This window comes from Lithobates pipiens, unplaced genomic scaffold (genome assembly GCF_037356315.1).
Source record: "Lithobates pipiens isolate NorthernLeopardFrog02 unplaced genomic scaffold, aLitPip1_a1.2 Scaffold_18, whole genome shotgun sequence".
NCBI classification, from domain to species: Eukaryota; Metazoa; Chordata; class Amphibia; order Anura; family Ranidae; genus Lithobates; species Lithobates pipiens.
In genome coordinates, this window is record NW_027507758.1 from 613376185 (window position 1) to 613394926 (window position 18742).

The 18742-nt window shown below is 46.8% G+C and overlaps 1 protein-coding gene across 1 annotated transcript in view; it reads left to right on the top strand.

The window, feature by feature from the left end:
* GCKR (glucokinase regulator) overlaps positions 1–18742 on the top strand; it is a 74824-nt gene that overhangs the window by 45279 nt on the left and 10803 nt on the right. Inside the window, exons 12-14 of the mRNA XM_077489328.1 lie at positions 9378–9476; positions 10613–10710; positions 16289–16365. Coding sequence (XP_077345454.1) covers positions 9378–9476; positions 10613–10710; positions 16289–16365 — 274 coding nt within the window. The remainder of the gene's footprint in view (positions 1–9377; positions 9477–10612; positions 10711–16288; positions 16366–18742) is intronic.

Sequence of the window (18742 nt, forward strand, 5' to 3'; positions counted from 1 at the left end):
GCTGCCTGCTGGGAAACACACAGCTCCCAGAGGCAGCGGGGACCGTCCGGATTGCGCCGCGCGGCTCGCGCATGCGCAGTAGGGAACCGGGAAATGAAGCCGAAAGGCTCCATTTCCTGATTCCCATACCCAAGATGGCGGCGGCAGGACCCGGCAGACGAGCGAGCGATCGGCTTCGGGTGCCGACATCGCGGGCGCGCTGGACAGGTAAGTGTCACTATTTAAAAGTCAGCAGCTGCAGTATTTGTAGCTGCTGGCTTTTAAAAAAAAAAAAAAAAACGCGGAGTCCCGGTGGACTCCCGCTTTAAAGCTGATTTGTGCCCCCACCATGGTAGCTGCTTATCGGTCTGTTACGTGCTGCTATCCACCTGCTACCTACCCAGTTTCCGGATCTCAGCTGGTCAGTCGTCTGTCTCCCCACTGTCCCTGGTTGATCGACCCGCAGTGAGCCATCTACTGGGCGGCAGTGGAGTAGCATGGGTTGTCAGCACCCGGGTCAAGGCAAGTAATTTGCACCCCCTAACCTGCGGACTTTTAGCACTCCCCGAGTCCCTTCAAATACAATAGCAGTGACCTACCTGATTCCTATACTGACCACTACACTAACCTACTTGATTAATTCCTTTACTGACCATTACACACTACACTGACCACTATACTATACTGTCCACTACACTGAGAACTACACTGACCACTGTACTATACTGACCACTACACTACACTGACCACTATACTGTCCACTGCACTACACTGTCCACTACACTGACCACTATACTATACTGTCCTACATTACACTGACCACTACACTGTCCACTATACTGACTACTATACTGTCCACTGCACTGACCGCTATACTGTCCGCTACACTATACTGACCACTACACTGATCACTAAACTATACTGTCCACTACACTGTTCACTAGGGATGAGCTTCGTGTTTGAGTCGAACACACATTCAACTTGAACATTGGCTGTTCGTCCGTTCGGCAAATACCGAATGTTATGGGCTGTTCGCGCCAAATTCGTGTGGCGCTCACGGCCCACAATGCACTGCGCCACCGCAGTGCATTGCTGGCTCATGATTGGCCAAGCATGCACTGTGACCCCGCATGCTTGGCCAATCACAGCGCCGACAGCAAGGAGAGCCATGATTGGCCACAGGCAGGATGCCTGTGGCCAATCATAGCTCAGGCTGTGTAGTACATGCCCCACACTATATAAGGCCGCCAGCGCGGCGGCCTTGTGTAGTGTATTGGCGTCTGTAGGAGTTAGTGGGTGTTCTGTGTACCTTCAACACAGTATACACCGTTTATTATCAGCCGATTTTTCGTTCTTGCTCTTCTGTAGTGGTTGTTGTCTGCGTGCCCTGACCGCAGTATACACCATTATATCCACCTATATATCTAGCTATATTTCTCTTTTTTTAATAGAGCTTGCAGTCAGTTGTAGGAGATTGTGCGTGCTGTCTGCGTGCCCTGACCGCAGTATACACGGTTATATCCACCTATATAGCTAGCTATCTTGCTCTTTTTAAATAAAACTTGCAGTCAGTTGTAGGAGATTGTACGTGCTGTCTGCGTGCTCTGAACGCAGTATACACCGTTATATCCACCTACATAGCTCTTCTCTAATTGAGCCATCTGTAGGAGTTAGTGGAAGTTGTGTGTGCCTCCAGCACAATATACACTACTCGAATGCTGCTTTTCCCATCTCTCTTCAGGCCATTACCATGTGTATAAGGCCAACAAGGAGAGGCAGACAGACACGAGCCGATAAAAGAGGGCAAGCAGGCTCTGTGTCTAGAGACAACAGTGCTGGTCCTGGACGCGGTGCATCGTCATCATCAGCATGTGGCCATGGGACACGCTTGTCCTTCTTTTCAGCAGCTGGACATGTTAAGCCGCAACATGCCGAAGACTTGGTATGACCAAGCCCTCTTCATCCTCCTCATCCTCTCTCACCCAGGCTCAGGGTACTAGCAAAGAAGCTGCCAACCCATCGTCTTCCCGCCTCTCAATGTCATCATCAGTGACTCCTTCCCTAGACCCACCACGTCCTCCTGAGGAGTCTCCTGAACTCTTTGAGCACAGTGTTGGGTACATGCTCCAGGAGGATGCCCAGTGTTTTGTAGGCTCTGATGATGATACTCAGCTAGAGGAAGGCAGTAGCGTGAGCGCAGAGAGAGGGGATGCTCAAGAAGGACAGCAATCTGGCAGTCATGTTCCACAAGCTGCAGCATACTGCCAGGTTTGCTCCAGAGATGAAGAGGGAGGGGATGATGAGGGCACTGACTCCACGTGGGTGCCTGATAGGAGGGAGGAGGAGAAGGCACATGTCCAACGAGGCAGGATGCCCTCCGGGGGCCAGCTTAGTGGCAGCACACCAACTGAATCACACCGCAGAGCTCTGCCTGTGCAGGGCGCTGCCTCTGCGCGTTATTCTCAAAGTTCTTTGGTGTCGGCCTTTTTTGAGACGAGTGCATCAGATCGCACTGCTGCTATTTGCAACATATGTCTCAAGCGTATCTCGCGTGGCCAAAACATCAGCCGCTTGGGCACCATATGCTTGACCAGACATATGTTGACCTGCCATGCAGCTCGTTGGCAAGCGTACCTCAAAGACCCACACCAAAGAACAAAGCGGACCTCTCCTTGCTCCTCATCAGCTGGCATCTCCAACCCCACTAGACCTTCAGTCCTCTCTGAAACCTGCTCTGAGAGGAATGAAGGTGTAGAATTAGGTGTGTCACAGCCAAGTGCTTCCGGGCACTCTGCTAGCAGTACACCCACGTCCGATTAGAGCAGGCAAATGTCCCTGCCCCAGCTGCTGGACCGTCGAAAGAAGTTCACTCCCAGCCATCCACATGCCCAGCGGTTGAATGCTAGCTTGGCTAAATTGCTAGCACTTCAACTGCTGCCTTTTCACTTGGTAGACTCGGCCCCCTTCCGTGAGTTTGTACAATGTGCGGTCCCTCAGTGGCAGGTCCCCAAACGCCACTTTTTCTCACGGAAGGCGATTCCGGCTCTCTACCGGCATGTGGAAGGCAATGTCCTTGCCTCGCTGGACAGGGTGGTCAGCGGTAAGGTGCATATTACCGCTGACTCATGGTCCAGCAGGCATGGACAGGGACGTTACCTGTCTTTCACGGCCCATTGGGTCACTCTTCTGGCAGCTGGGAAGGATGCAGGACAAGGTGCAGTAGTGTTGGAGGTTGTTCCGCCACCACGCCTCCAAAATGCTACTACTGGTTGTGACACACCTCTCTCCTCCACCCCCTCCTCTTCTTCTTCCTCCATGGCCTCTTCCAGTGCTCTGTCCTCAGAACCAGCGGTGCTCCGTAGGCGTTCCAGGGGCTACGCAAGTACGCAGGCAATACGATGCCATGCCGTGCTTGCGCTGGTTTGTTTGGGGGACAGGAGCCACACTGGGGCAGATGTTTTGTCATCTCTGCAGGGGCAGGCCGAGAGGTGGTTGACGCCACGCCAGCTTAAGCCAGGAATGGTGGTTCTCGACAATGGCACCAACCTCCTCTCCGCCCTCCGACAAGGATATCTGACCCATGTGCCCTGTGTGGCTCACGTCCTTAACCTGGTGGTGCAGCGGTTCTTGGGCAGGTACCCAGGCTTACAGGATGTCCTGAAGCAGGCCAGGAAAGTCTGTGTGCATTTCCGCCGATCATTTAATGCCTGTGCTTGGCTGGCTGAGCTCCAAAAGGAGTTGAACCTGCCCAAGAACCGACTTATAAGTGACATGCCCACCAGGTGGAACTCAACGTTGGCCATGCTGCAGTGGCTGCACACGCAGCAGAGGGCCATCAATGAGTACCTGTGCGACTATGGCACCAGGACAGGGTCAGGGTAGCTTGGTTTTTTCTCACCACGCCAGTGGGTCATGATAAGGGATGCATGCACTGTCCTGTCACTGTTTTAGGATGCCACAAGGATGGTGAGCAGTGACAGTGCATGCATCAGTGACACTGTACCTCTTGTCCACCTCTTGGAGCATACGCTGCATGGAATAATGGACAGAGCACTTGAGGCAGAACAGAGGCAGGAAGAGGAGGACTTCCTTGCCTCTCAAGGCCCCCTTTATCAGGACAGTGTTCCTGCTGTGCCACCCATCACACAGGAAGAGGATGAGGAGGAGGAGGAGGAGGAGGATGACTGTGTCAGCATGGAGGTGGATGCTGGCACTCAGCATCAGCAGCAGTCTTGTAGGGATGATTTACAGTCCCAAGAAACCCGTGGACTTGTACGTGGCTGGGAGGAGGTAGCTGCAGATCATGTTGTCATTAGTGACCCAGAGGACTCCGGACCGAATGCCTCAGCTACCCTATGCTGCATGGCCTCCCTGATCTTGCAAAGCCTGCGGAAGGATCCTCGTATTCTTCGGATCAAGGAGAGGGACCATTACTGGCTGGCCACTCTCCTTGATCCACGGTACAAGGGTAAGGTTGCCGACCTTATCTTGCCGTCGCAGAGGGAGCAGAGGATGAGACATCTCCGGGAGGCCTTGCAGAAAGGTCTGTGCAACGCGTTCCCAGAGACTGGGAGGTTACAAACTCCTGGTCCTGGACAACGTGTTGCTGAGGCATCAGTCAGAAGGAGCGGTGGAGAAGGTGCGTTCAGACAATTTTTTAGTCTGCAGCCCCAAGGTATGATCGGTTCCAGCAGCCATCGCCAGCGTCTGATTTACATGGTGCAGGAATACCTAGGGGCAAGGTCAGACTTGGACACCTTTCCCACCGAAAATCCTCTGGCTTACTGGGTCTTGAGGATGGATCACTGGCCAGAGCTTGCACAGTATGCAATTGAGCTACTAGCCTGTCCTGCATCCAGCGTTCTTTCGGAACACACCTTCAGTGCTGCTGGTGGCTTTGTTACCGATCACAGGGTGCGCCTGTCCACCGACTCAGTTGATCGACTGACCTTCATCAAGATGAATCAGTCTTGGATCACCCAGAGCTACCAAGCACCTGAAGCTGATGTAACCGAATAATTTTTTTTGAAATATCACATCCCTTCAAGACTACCTATGCTGATGCTGAGTGACTGTCCTGTTATGTTGATTGTCTATCCTCTTCCTCCTCCGCTGATATGTTGGAAGAACATTTTTGGTTCTGGGTGATGCCACCAGCCCAATTTTACAGCCCCTGCTCATTCCTGCACCACAACTAGAGTACATGGGAGAGGTTGCAGTGTCGTGGCACCAGCACCAGTGCCTAAGGCCCAATTTTTCAGCCCCTGTTTAACAGGGGCATGTAATTACAATTCTTGATATAATAGTTCACAGGAGGGCCTGTTCCTGTGCCCACCCAGAGTAACTGTGAGGACTTATAGTGTTGTGGCACCAGCACCACAACCACCAAAAGGTCAATTTTTTTTTTTTCAATTAATCGTTCACAGCAGGGCGCTCCAGCGCCCACCAAGAGTCACTTTGAGGGCTTACAATGTTGTGACAACACCAACACCTTGTTCCGCCATTTCTGCAGAGCATATAGGGCAGGCCCCTACTTTCAAACATGCAACTTACAAACATCTGCTACTTGCAAACGGAAGGAGACAACAGCAAGTGAGATGAAAAAAGATGGACGACAAAACAAATTATACAGGGGTGATAACCCTTCCCTATGTTTTCCAAAAAGCTTAAAAATAGATTTTTTGACTGGAGCTACACTTTAAAAATGTACCAGTTGAAAATTACAGATTCTACTTAACACAACAAACCTACACAATCCCTGTCTTGTTAGCATCGCCTGTATATTGCTGTTCTGAGTATATAGGGCCTGGTGTCCCCACGTCTTTCCTTTTTGTAATATGGGTACGTGGTTCCCCTTAATATCTGTACAAGATCCAAAGGGGCTGGTAATGGGCGGGGGGGGGGGGGGGGGGGAGGGCTACCCATGCCATTTTTCTCAATGATTTTCATCCATATTGCCGGAACCAGATATAACATTAAAACCGCAAGCAGTTTTAAATGGTGTTATTTCCGTTTAATGTAATTTTGTGCAGGGACTGTTCTAAACACGGGAAACACGTGGCACTTCACAGGCATACTACAGACACCCCCCAGGCACCATATTTAAAGGAATATTTCACTTTTTTTTCACTTTAATCGTCATTAAAATCAGTGCTCCCGCCAAAACGGCCATTTTTAAAAACATTTTAGGCATTGACCCATGTCCCCTGGGGCAGGACCCACGTCCCCAAACCCTTTTTAGGACAGTATCTTGCATATAAGCCATTAAAATTAGCACTTTTAATTTCGAACGTTCGAGTCCCAAAGACTTCAATGGGGTTCTAACGTTCGTACGAATTTGCGGTCCGTTCGAAAGTTCTGATGCGAACCGAACTGGGGGGTGTTCGGCTCATCCCTAGTTTAAAGTATTTCTGTATGTTACTACAATGATTTTACATTCTGGCTACCCCTGAACAAAGGATGTGTACAGTACATAGGGACATCAGTTATTAACACAACTAGTGTTGCCACCTGACCACTATATTAGGTTGATGTGCTAGTATTGCAAAAAAAATTGTTTGTATACACACAGCAAACACACGATCACCTATTCCAAATGTATTATTTTCACTGCAATTGAATACATTGCATACTTATTAATAATAAGTAAAATTAAAGATGTTAAAAATTTATTTACCCTGGATTCCCTGAGCTAGAATGAAACCATCAAGCAAAAAGTTGTTCGAGCTCCAATGCTGCCTTTTCCAGGGTACAGTATGAAGTGCAGTGCTTGGCACAGTGGGAGGAGATTTACATTAAGGAAACCCAAGCTGAGTATAGGTTCTGTAAGTTCTGTATGTAAGATGTAGTAACAAGGTGTAAAGTCAGTGTGGTTTCACAACATATAACACACAATATCTCCGCAACCAAAGCGGCACAAATGTTTATTTTTGCAGCACAAACGCGGCACAAACGAATGGCGCGTTTGTTTTTCAAATTCGGTAGCGTGGGGTGCAAAGTGGGCGGGGTTTCACAACATATAACGCACAATATCTCTGCAACCAAAGCGGCACAAACGTTTATTTTTGCAGCACAAACCAGCACAAACGCGGCACAAACGAATGGCGCGTTCGTTTTTCAATTTCGGTAATGTGGGGTACAAAGTGGGCGGGGATAACGCACAATATCTCCGCAACCAAAGCGGCACAAACGTTTATTTTTGCAGCACAAACCAGCACAAACGCGGCACAAACGAATGGCGCGTTCGTTTTTCAAATTCGGTAACATGGGGTGCAAAGTGGGCGGGGTTTCACAACATATAACGCACAATATCTCTGCAACCAAAGCGGCACAAACGTTTATTTTTGCAGCACAAACCAGCACAAACGCGGCACAAACGAATGGCGCGTTCGTTTTTCAATTTCGGTAACGTGGGGTGCAAAGTGGGCGGGGTTTCAGCAACTATAACGCACAATATCTCCGCAACCAAAGCGGCACAAATGTTTATTTTTGCAGCACAAACCAGCACAAACGCGGCACAAACGAATGGCGCGTTCGTTTTTCAATTTCGGTAACGTGGGGTGCAAAGTGGGCGGGGTTTCACAACATATAACGCACAATATCTCTGCAACCAAAGCGGCACAAACGTTTATTTTTGCAGCACAAACCAGCACAAACGCGGCACAAACGAATGGCGCGTTTGTTTTTCAAATTCGGTAACATGGGGTGCAAAGTGGGCGGGGTTTCACAACATATAACGCACAATATCTCTGCAACCAAAGCGGCACAAACGTTTATTTTTGCAGCACAAATCAGCACAAACGCGGCACAAACGAATGGTGCGTTCGTTTTTCAATTTCGGTAACGTGGGGTGCAAAGTGGGCGGGGTTTCACAACATATAATGCACAATATCTCTGCAACCAAAGCGGCACAAACGTTTATTTTTGCAGCACAAACCAGCACAAACGCGGCACAAACGAATGGCGCGTTCGTTTTTCAATTTCGGTAAAGTGGGGTGCAAAGTGGGCGGGGTTTCAGCAACTATAACGCACAATATCTCCGCAACCAAAGCGGCACAAACGTTTATTTTTGCAGCACAAACCAGCACAAACGCGGCACAAACGAATGGCATGTTCGTTTTTCAAATTCGGTAACGTGGGGTGCAAAGTGGGCAGGGTTTCACAACATATAACGCACAATATCTCTGCAACCAAAGCGGCACAAACGTTTATTTTTGCAGCACAAACCAGCACAAACGCGGCACAAACGAATGGCGCGTTCGTTTTTCAAATTCGGTAACGTGGGGTGCAAAGTGGGCGGGGTTTCACAACATATAACGCACAATATCTCTGCAACCAAAGCGGCACAAACGTTTATTTTTGCAGCACAAACCAGCACAAACGCGGCACAAACGAATGGCGCGTTCGTTTTTCAATTTCGGTAATGTGGGGTGCAAAGTGGGCGGGGTTTCAGCAACTATAACGCACAATATCTCCGCAACCAAAGCGGCACAAACGTTTATTTTTGTAGCACAAACCAGCACAAACGCGGCACAAATGAATGGCACGTTTGTTTTTCAAATTCGGTAACATGGGGTGCAAAGTGGGCGGGGTTTCAGCAACTATAACGCACAATATCTCCGCAACCAAAGCAGCACAAACATTTATTTTTGCAGCACAAACCAGCACAAACGCGGCACAAACAAATGGCGCGTTTGTTTTTCAAATTCAGCAACGTGGGGTGCAAAGTGGGCGGGGCTTGCATTAAATTGAATGTTTAATATCTCAGAAACCGAACCGGCACAAACGCTAATTTTTGCGGCACAAATCAGCACAAACGCGGCACAAACGAATGGTATATTTTTATTCAGGTTTTACAAACATGGGGTGCCAACTTCACACAGCTCTGAGCAGGGTATCTGGTGAGCGAGGGTACTAATAAGCTGGGGATCTGCTGACTGGGGGTACTACTGAACCCGTATTCTTCTTGGCCCCTTTAAAACAAATAGAAAATCAGCACACACACAGGGCATTAGCCACGCTTCATTAAAGCTTCAAAAAAGCATCACTGAAGCATCAAAAACACATAAAAAAAGCAGGATGGATCGTTAAATGAGCCCCTAAAGTATAGAAAGAGGAGGAAAAGTATTGCTCTAAGGTTGGCACCAACACTCAGAACCATCATCCCTCAACAGCCACTGTTGGATAAAGTGGACGGCATTGGGCATGGCTTAGCTATGGAGTCAGGGAAAGTAAGTACAATGTCACAAGGTGAAGCTAAATCAGAGAGGTTCACAGAAAAAAAAGTCTTTTTTAAACTGCTCTTAAAGGAAAATGTAAAACTTGTGACCTACACAAGATCCCTGAAGATAGCCTCTGGGGCCAGGATTAAGTTTTTTTTTTGTGTGATTCCTTCTCAGGTGTTTGTTGGAAATCTTGCGGACCTTTGAGAGGGCGCACAAGGTGACCTACTCCCACAGCAAGAAAGTAGCTGCATTGCTCAAGCAGTCTGCCACCAGGTGTGTACACAGCACTGTGCAATTCCTATATGCAGCCATGAGATGGCAGCAGAGCTCATGTGAAGCTTTCCATTCTGTCACAGACCAATCATATCATTACATGCACTTCTTATAGATGGCCACAAGATGGTACCAGAGCTCATGGCTGTATTACAGACCAATCATATCATTACATGCACTTCTTATAGATGGCCACAAGATGGTACCAGAGCTCATGGCTGTATTACAGACCAATCATATCATTACATGCACTTCTTATAGATGGCCACAAGATGATACCAGAGCTCATGGCTGTATTACAGACCAATCATATCATTACATGCACTTCTTATAGATGGCCACAAGATGGTAATAGAGCTCATGGCTGTATTACAGACCAATCATATCATTACATGCACTTCTTATAGATGGCCACAAGATGGTACTAGAGCTCATGGCTGTATTACAGACCAATCATATCATTACATGTGCACTTAATCTACGTGGCCACAAGATGGCAGCAGAGCTCATGTGAAGTATTCTATCACAGAACAATGATATCATAAAATGTGCACTTCCTCTAGGTGACCACAAGATGGTAACAGAGCTCATGGCTGTATTACAAAGCAATAATAGAATTACATAAGCACTTCCTTCACGTGGCCAGATGATGGCAGCAGAGCTCATGTCAAATGTTCCATTCTGTCACAGAGCAATGATAATATAAAATGTGCACTTCCTATAGGTGGCCACAAGATGGTAACAGAGCTCATGGCTGTATTACAGAGCAATGATATCATTACATATGCACTTCCTATATGTGACCACTAGATGGCAGCAGAGCTCACATGAAGTATTCCATTCTATCACAGACCAATGATATCATTACATATGCACGTCATATATGTGGCCACTAGGTAGCAGCAGAGCTTACATGAAGTATTCCATTCTATCACAGACAAATGATATTACTGCATGTGCACTTCCTACATGTGGCCACAAGATGGCAATACAGCTAATCCGAATCATTCCGACAAATTTAAGCATTGCATGTTACATTCTTTAATATAATTTTAATAAATTAATATCATTATTTAGACCAATACATCCATATACAAATATATCAGTTCTGATCGCTGCTCTCTCCCTATTGGCAGTCTACAGAAGAAGGGACATCTCTACATTCTTGGCTGGGGGACCCTGGGAATGATGGCGATCATGGAGGCGGCGGAGTGCGTGCCGGCCTTTCATGCAGGTACAGTCTATCACTCCCCTCTCACCTAGGTATTCTCTGAGATCAGTGAGTTCTATATCTTAACCAGTTCATCAGACTTGTGCTGACACACCCCCTGAACAGCTCTTCACTGGGAAGATCAGTGTGCTGCTGTTCCTCTGCCTCCCACTGAAATGCCTATCACAACTAAGCAAAGGAAATATCAGCATACTGCTGTTTCTCTGCCTCCTGCTCAAACACCTAGCACAACCAATCAAAGAGAATATCAGTGTACCGCTGTCACTCTGCCTCCTTCTGAAACATCCCCCCACACACTTAATTACTGAGAATATCAGGTTACTACAGTCCCTCTGCCTTCTCTTGACACCCCTCTTGCACAGCTCATCACTGGGGAGATCAGTGTGAGTGTACTGCAGTTTTTATGCCTCTTGCTCACATGCCCCCTGTGCAGCTCATTACTGGGAAGATCAGTGTGCTTCTGTTTTTATGCCCCTGTTCACATGCCCCCCTGTGCAGCTCATTACTGGAAAGATCAGTGTGCTGCTGTTGTTATGCTCCCTGCTTACCTGCCCCCCTGTACAGCTCATCACTGGGAAGATCAGTGCATTTATGGGGAATGATACCTAGGCACAGAGCACCTATGTGGAGCACCTATCATTCCCAATAGGTACCCTGTACCTGTATATCATTACCCACAGGTGATCTGTACCCAGGTATCATTCCCCATAGGTTCTCTGTGCCTAGGTAACCTTCCCCCGATATGCCCTATGCCCAGGTATCATTTACCACAGGTGCCCTGTACCCAGATATCATTCCCCATAGGTGCCCTTTACCCAGGTATAATTCTACATAGATGCCCTCTACCCAGGTATCATTCCCCTTAGGTGCCGTGTCCAGGTATCATTCCCTATAGGTGGCCTTTGACTGGACATCATTCCCCTTAGGTACCTTATACCTGGCTATCATTCCTCATAGTTCCCCTGTGCCCAGGTATCATGCCCCATAGGTTCCCCAGTGACCAGGTATCATTCCCCATAGGTGCCCAGATATCATTTCCCCATAGGTGCTCAGTGCCCAGATATCATTCCCCATAGGTTCCCAGTGCCCAGATATCATTCCCCATAGGTGCCCTGTGCTCAGATATCATTCACCATAGGTGACCTATAACTGGGTGTCATTCCCCATGGGTACTCTGTGACAAGGCATCATTCCCTATTGATGTCCTGTACCCAGATAGCATTCCCAATAGGTGTTCTGTGCCTGGGTATCAATCCCCATAGGGTCCTGTGCCAAGGTATCATTCCCCATGGGTGGATGAATGGCACAACAATGGGCCTCAGAATCTCCTAGCGGTATCTCTTTGCATTCAAAATTGCCGTCAATAAAATGCACTTGTGGTTCATTGTTCATAGCATAATCGAATTTGCCACGAACGCCCCATAATGTTTTGGTAATTCGCAGAATGGGCGAACACCCGATGTTCGAATCAGACTTACATTTGACTTAAACATCGGGACCATCCCTAGCAATGACTGAGTAGATGTAACGAGCATACATGAACTTGGACTCGTTATATATTAGGATTGTATGGTGAAGGGTATTGTCTACCAACCCCGGCCCCCCCGGCTGAGAGCAAACTGCAGAGACATAATCTTACCATATGTCTGGTGACTGGTGTAGCAAACCAGCTTATTTTCATATTTGCTCCTCATAGTTCCAGGGCCCAAAAACAACTTATTACCTGATTACAACAACAGAGGAGGTTTTTCTGCTCTCCCCGTTCTTCAAAAATATATAGGGTAAATGTCAGCTTCGTGTCTCAGGTCAGAGAGAGGAATTTTCTTTGAAAAACATATCAAGTTACTGAATGTTCTTTACCAGAAGAGATGCGGGAAGTGCGGGCAGAATATGCGGGGAATTTCCTAGATATTTGCCTGGCATTTGGAGCACTATGGGTTATTTCAGGTTGGAAAACCTCACAATCTACTTCCTTCTCTGCTTTTGACCTATTTCACTAAGGGACCCCAGAGAGGCCAGTCATCGAGGGGCCAAATTATTGACTGGGGATCAATAACTCTATACACCGACCTCAAAGATCTTTCTGTATTAGTTCCCATTCTACAATTAAATTGTCTCCCAGCTCCATCAGAAAAGAGCCCCCTCATGGTAGTCTCCACTTCAGAGTCAGACCACTGCACCCTGACACGCCCCCTCCCCGTGTCGGACCTACAGTTCTCCAATCAGCAATCTTGCTGAGGTAGCTAAAGGTAGCTGATCGGAGAGCTGTAGGTCTGATGCCTAAGGGGGGCGTCACACAAAGCCCAGCGGTCTGACTCTACAGAGTGCTACATGGGGGCTCTTCCCTGATAGAGCTAAGTGACAATTTATAATGAGATACAAAGGTGAGAAATGCAAATAGGACTATTTTGCTGCCCACAGATTACACCAATACAGTATAAACAGAGGCTAGAGTATGGGAATTCCATTTCTTGAAATGTAACCTTGTGGAAAGTATCCAGTAATAGGTGGTTAAACCAGTATGAGTGAGAAATTCAATCTTCTTTCAGCTCTATCCTGAGAGGTATAACTGATCATAACCCGATCCTTATGCAAATCACTTTCCTACATCTGTAGAGGAGAGATCAGCAGTGTAATGTGATCTAAGTACTTCCACATTGTGGTCACATAGAAAACCCCACTGATGTCATCTCTGAGGTCATCTTGATTTCTTGTACACTAACCCTAACACTAAATCTAACTTTAAGACTAACCATCCCTACCTCCCTAACCCTAATCTAAACTTAACTCTAACTCTACCTCCCTATCCCTAATTCTAACCCTAACTCTAGCCCTACCTCCCTATTATAATTCTAACACTGACAACTAAACTTAACGCTAACCCTACCTCCCTATCCCTAATTCTAAACCTAACCTCTAACCCTAACTTTAACCCTACTGTCCTATTGCTAATTCTAACCCTACCTCCCTAGTCCTAAATCTAACCCTAACCTCTAACCCTAACTTTTACCCTACCACCCTATCTCTAATTCTAACCCTAACCCTACCTCCCTATCCCTAATTCTAATTCTAACCCTAACTCTAACCCTACCTCCCTATCCATAATTCTAATTCTAACCCTAACTCTAATCCTACCTCCCTATCCATAATTCTAATTCTAACCCTAACTCTAACCCTACCTCCCTATCCATAATTCTAATTCTAACCCTAACTCTAACCCTACCTCCCTATCCATAATTCTAACCCTAACTCTAACCATACCTCCTAACTAGGGATGAGCTTCAAGTTCGACTCGAACATTGCCTGTTCGCCTGTTCAGCGAACAGTGAACAATTTGGGCTGTTCGCAGCAAATTCAAAAAGCCGGAACACCCTATACAAGTCCATGGGAGAAATATAAAGTGCTAATTTTAAAGGCTAATATGCAAGTTACTGTCCTAAAAAGTGTTTGGGGACCTGGGTCCTGCCCCAGGGGACATGGATCAATGCAAAAAAAAGTTTTAAAAAATGCAGTTTTTTCAGAAGCAGTGATTTTAATAATGATTAAAGTGAAACAATAAAAGTGTAATATTTCTTTAAATGTCATACCTGGGGGGTGTCTATAGTATGCCTGTGAAGGGGCGCATGTTTCCCGTGCTTAGAACTGTCCCTGCACAAAGTGTCATTTCGCAAGGAAAAAAAGTATTTTAAAATCACTTTCAATTGTCGGCTCCCATAATACAGAGAACACTCAATGAGTGTTCTCTATATTAGCCGACAATTCATTCATTGATAAAAAAAAAAAGCATGGGGTTCCCCTAAATTCAATTACCAGGCCCTTCAGGTCTGGTATGGATATTAAGGGGAACCCAGCGTCAAATTAAAAAAAAATTGACGTGGGGGTCCCCCTAAATATCCATACCAGATCCTTTATCCAAGCACGCAACCTGGCAGGCCGCAGGAAAAGAGGGGGGGACGATAGAGCGTCCCCCTCCCTCCTGAACCATACCAGGTCACATGCCCTCAACATTGGGAGGATGCTTTGGGGGTCTGTGTCCCAGACCTCATCCCCACAACCCTGGCCGGTGGTTGTGGGAGTCTGCGGGTGGGAGGCTTATTAAAGGGGGCTCCCACATTCCGATAAGCCCCCCGCCCGCAGACCCCGACAGAGTTGTCGGGAAGAGGCCCTTGTCCTTATTAAAGAGGGATTCCACCAAAAAAAAAAATATTAAAAGCCAGCAGCTATAAATACTACAGCTGCTGACTTTTAATAAATGGACACTCACCTGTCCCGGGTTCCAGCGATGCCGGCAGCCGAGGCAGATCGATCGCTCGGCTCTCGGCTGCTGTCGCCACCATTCTAGGTGAGGGAATCAGGAAGTGAAGCGAATCGGCTTCACTTACCGGTTCCCTACTGCGCATGCGCGAGCCGCGCCGCGCAATAGGAAATCTCCGCGCTGTCACTGGGACCCGTGTGTGTCCCAGCAGACAGCGCGGCAGGGCAGGAAATGGCGTAGACTCCCACGGGAGTCTATGCCCGGAGGTGGGTGAAAATACCTGTCTTTGACAGGTATCTCCACCCCCCTCCTCCCTGAAACGTGTCAATTGTGACACCGGAGGGGGGGAGGGATCCGATCAGCGGAGGTTCCACTTTAGGGTGGAATCCCGCTTTAACATGGGAACAAGGTGCTTTGGGGTGGGGGGGCGCAGGGCACGCCCCTTCCCCAAAGCACCCACCCCCCCATGTTGAGGGCATGCGGCCTGGTACGGTTCAGGGTGGGGGGCGCTCGCTCATTCCCTTTTCTGACCGGCTGGGCTGCGTGCTCGGATAAGGGGCTGGTATGGAATTTGGGGGGACCCCATGCTGAATTTTGAAGTAGGGGGTTCCCCTTAAAATCCATACTCTTAAAATCCATGGCATCACTCTAACTCTAGCTCTATCTCCCTATCCATGATTCTAACCCTAACCTCAAACCCTAACTCTAACCCTACCTCCCTATCCCTAATTCTAGCCCTAACCCAACCATAACCATAAAACTAACCGTAATTCAAACCCTCATTCTAGCCTCAACTCTAATCCTATTTCTAACCCTAACTCCAATCCTACACAGAACCCTTTTACCATCACATTGACATTTAGCTTTTGATTTAATATAAAAGTGAAGCTCAATCGGTTTATGTTTTGACTCTGAGTCTCCATGGTTGAAAGAGCTGAAGTCCAATGAATGAAAGGGGTGGACCAGGAACAGTCAGGCTGGGGAGAAATGTGCTAGGTGACGCTGGAAATCCTCCAGCCCGGAAATGAGGCCCTATCTGACTTGGTGCAGCTTGTGATGCACATTGTGAGAAACTCAGATCAAGTAATTTCAGGCCAGGAGAGAAGGCTGAATGTCAGATTTAACAACTTCTTCATGACCAAAAAAAAGTATGAAAAAAAAAGCTTTTCCTTTCTGTTTAAGTTAATAGATGGGCAGTTCTTGCACTGGGTCTCCTCCTGGGCCATGCCCTGCACTCTGATTGGTTAATTGATAATTGCTTGATTCATTTTAGCAAGGATGTTGCAAGTCAGTGGCTGACCGTGTACCATGTGACTTTTGTTGCAGATTGGAGAGATGTGCGTGGCTTTATAAATGGAGGATATCAAACAATGGAGAACAAAGAGGGGGATCTGACCTCTCTGGTGAGTGGTTGAAGGTCACTGGTAATGAAAACTTTCTAAAGTCAGACAGCTGGGCACATTTTATTTATTTATATACAATGCAAAGCCATGTTTACCCAAAACTATAATTTCACTCCCAGATGGCTTCTTATAGTATAAACTCATAGTCCTCATTTGAGTTCCTACAGTGCCTTGCGAAAGTATTCGGCCCCCTTGAACTTTTCAACCCTTTGCCACATTTCAGGCTTCAAACATAAAGAAATAACATTTTTATTTTTTGTGAAGAATCACCAACAAGTGGGACACAATTGTGAAGTGGAACGAAATCTATTGGATTTTTGAAACTTTTTTAACTAATAAAAAAATGAAAAGTGGGGCGTGCAAAATTATTCGGCCCCCTTGCGTTAATACTTTGTAGAGCCACCTTTTGCTGCGATTACAGCTGCAAGTCGCTTGGGGTATGTCTCTATCAGTTTTGCACATCGAGAGACTGAAATTCTTGCCCATTCTTCCTTGCAAAACAGCTCGAGCTCAGTGAGGTTGGATGGAGAGCGTTTGTGAACAGCAGTTTTCAGCTCTTTCCACAGATTCTCGATTGGATTCAGGTCTGGACTTTGACTTGGCCATTCTAACACCTGGATACGTTTATTTGTGAACCATTCCTTTGTAGATTTTGCTGTATGTTTGGGATCATTGTCTTGTTGGAAGATAAATCTCCGTCCCAGTTTCAGGTCTTTTGCAGACTCCAACAGGTTTTCATCCAGAATGGTCCTGTATTTGGCTGCATCCATCTTCCCCTCAATTGTAACCATCTTCCCTGTCCCTGCTGAAGAAAAGCAGGCCCAAACCATGATGCTGCCACCACCATGTTTGACAGTGGGGATGGTGTGTTGAGGGTGATGAGCTGTGTTGCTTTTACGCCAAACATATCGTTTTGCATTGGGGCAAAAAGTTCGATATTGGTTTCATCTGACCAGAGCACCTTCTTCCACATGTTTGGTATGTCTCCCAGGTGGCTTGTGGCAAACTTTAGATGAGACTTTTTATGGATATCTTTGAGAAATGGCTTTCTTCTTGCCACTCTTCCATAAAGGCCAGATTTGTGCAGTGTACGGCTGATTGTTGTCCTATTGACAGACTCTCCCACCTCAGCTGTAGTTCTCTGCAGTTCATCCAGAGTGATCATGGGCCTCTTGGCTGCATCTCTGATCAGTCTTCTCCTTGTCTGAGCTGAAAGTTTAGAGGGACGGCCAGGTCTTGGTAGATTTGCAGTGGTCTGATACTCCTTCCATTTCAAAATGATCGCTTGCACAGTGCTCCTTGGGATGTTTAAAGCTTGGGAAATCTTTTTGTATCCAAATCCGGCTTTAAACTTCTCCACAACAGTATTACGGACCTGCCTGGTGTGTTCCTTGGTCTTCATGATGCTCTCTGCGCTTTCAACAGAACCCTGAGACTATCACAGAGCAGGTGCATTTATACAGAGACTTGATTACACACAGGTGGATTCTATTTATCACCATCAGTCATTTAGGACAACATTGGATCATTCAAAGATCCTCGCTGAACTTCTGGAGTGAGTTTGCTGCACTGAAAGTAAAGGGGCCGAATAATTTTGCACGCAACAATTTTCAGTTTTTTATTTGCTAAAAAAGTTTAAAATATGCAATAGATTTCGTTCCACTTCACAATTGTGTCCCACTTGTTGGTGATTCTTCACAAAAAATTAAAATTTTATATCTTTATGTTTGAAGCCTGAAATGTGGCAAAAGGTTGAAAAGTTCAAGTGGGCCGAATACTTTCGCAAGGCACTGTAGCAGCAGCAAAACGCTGGAGCGAGAAGCACTAGTAGGAGAGCACCTAAAAACCCTTCCAGCAGCCAGCAGATCCCATCTATTAGTTTCCGCCTGATGCTGGCTGTTGGGATGGTATTTAGATCCTTCCCTACTAGTGTTTCTCACCCACTGGTGGACACCAAAACTACAACCTTCCACTCTGGGAAGTACAGTGCCACCAGCAGGTGATTCAGGTCCTGACAGTTGCAGCTGGGAACTCAGACCCCCCCCCAAAAAAAAGATCACCTAATACTGGTTTTAAGTAGAACAGCCCAAATAAATAAAACTAAATACAGATTGGTACACCAAAAATTATATTTTAGTTGTAAATGGAGCCTTCTGGGCTGATCCAGCTCCAAAAGGGAGGCTTCTTTGCCATAATTCTTAGCTCACTAAGACATAGAAGAAACTGTCAAGTACTGTAGTTTCAAATCCATTAGCTTTCAAATGCTGTAAATCAGTTTTGGGTGGAAAAGTTTGCATCTCTAAATGTTTAACTGTTCTTTAAAAGGAACTTTACTCTTTTATACAAACCATCACTTTAATTCACAAGGGTCTCACCT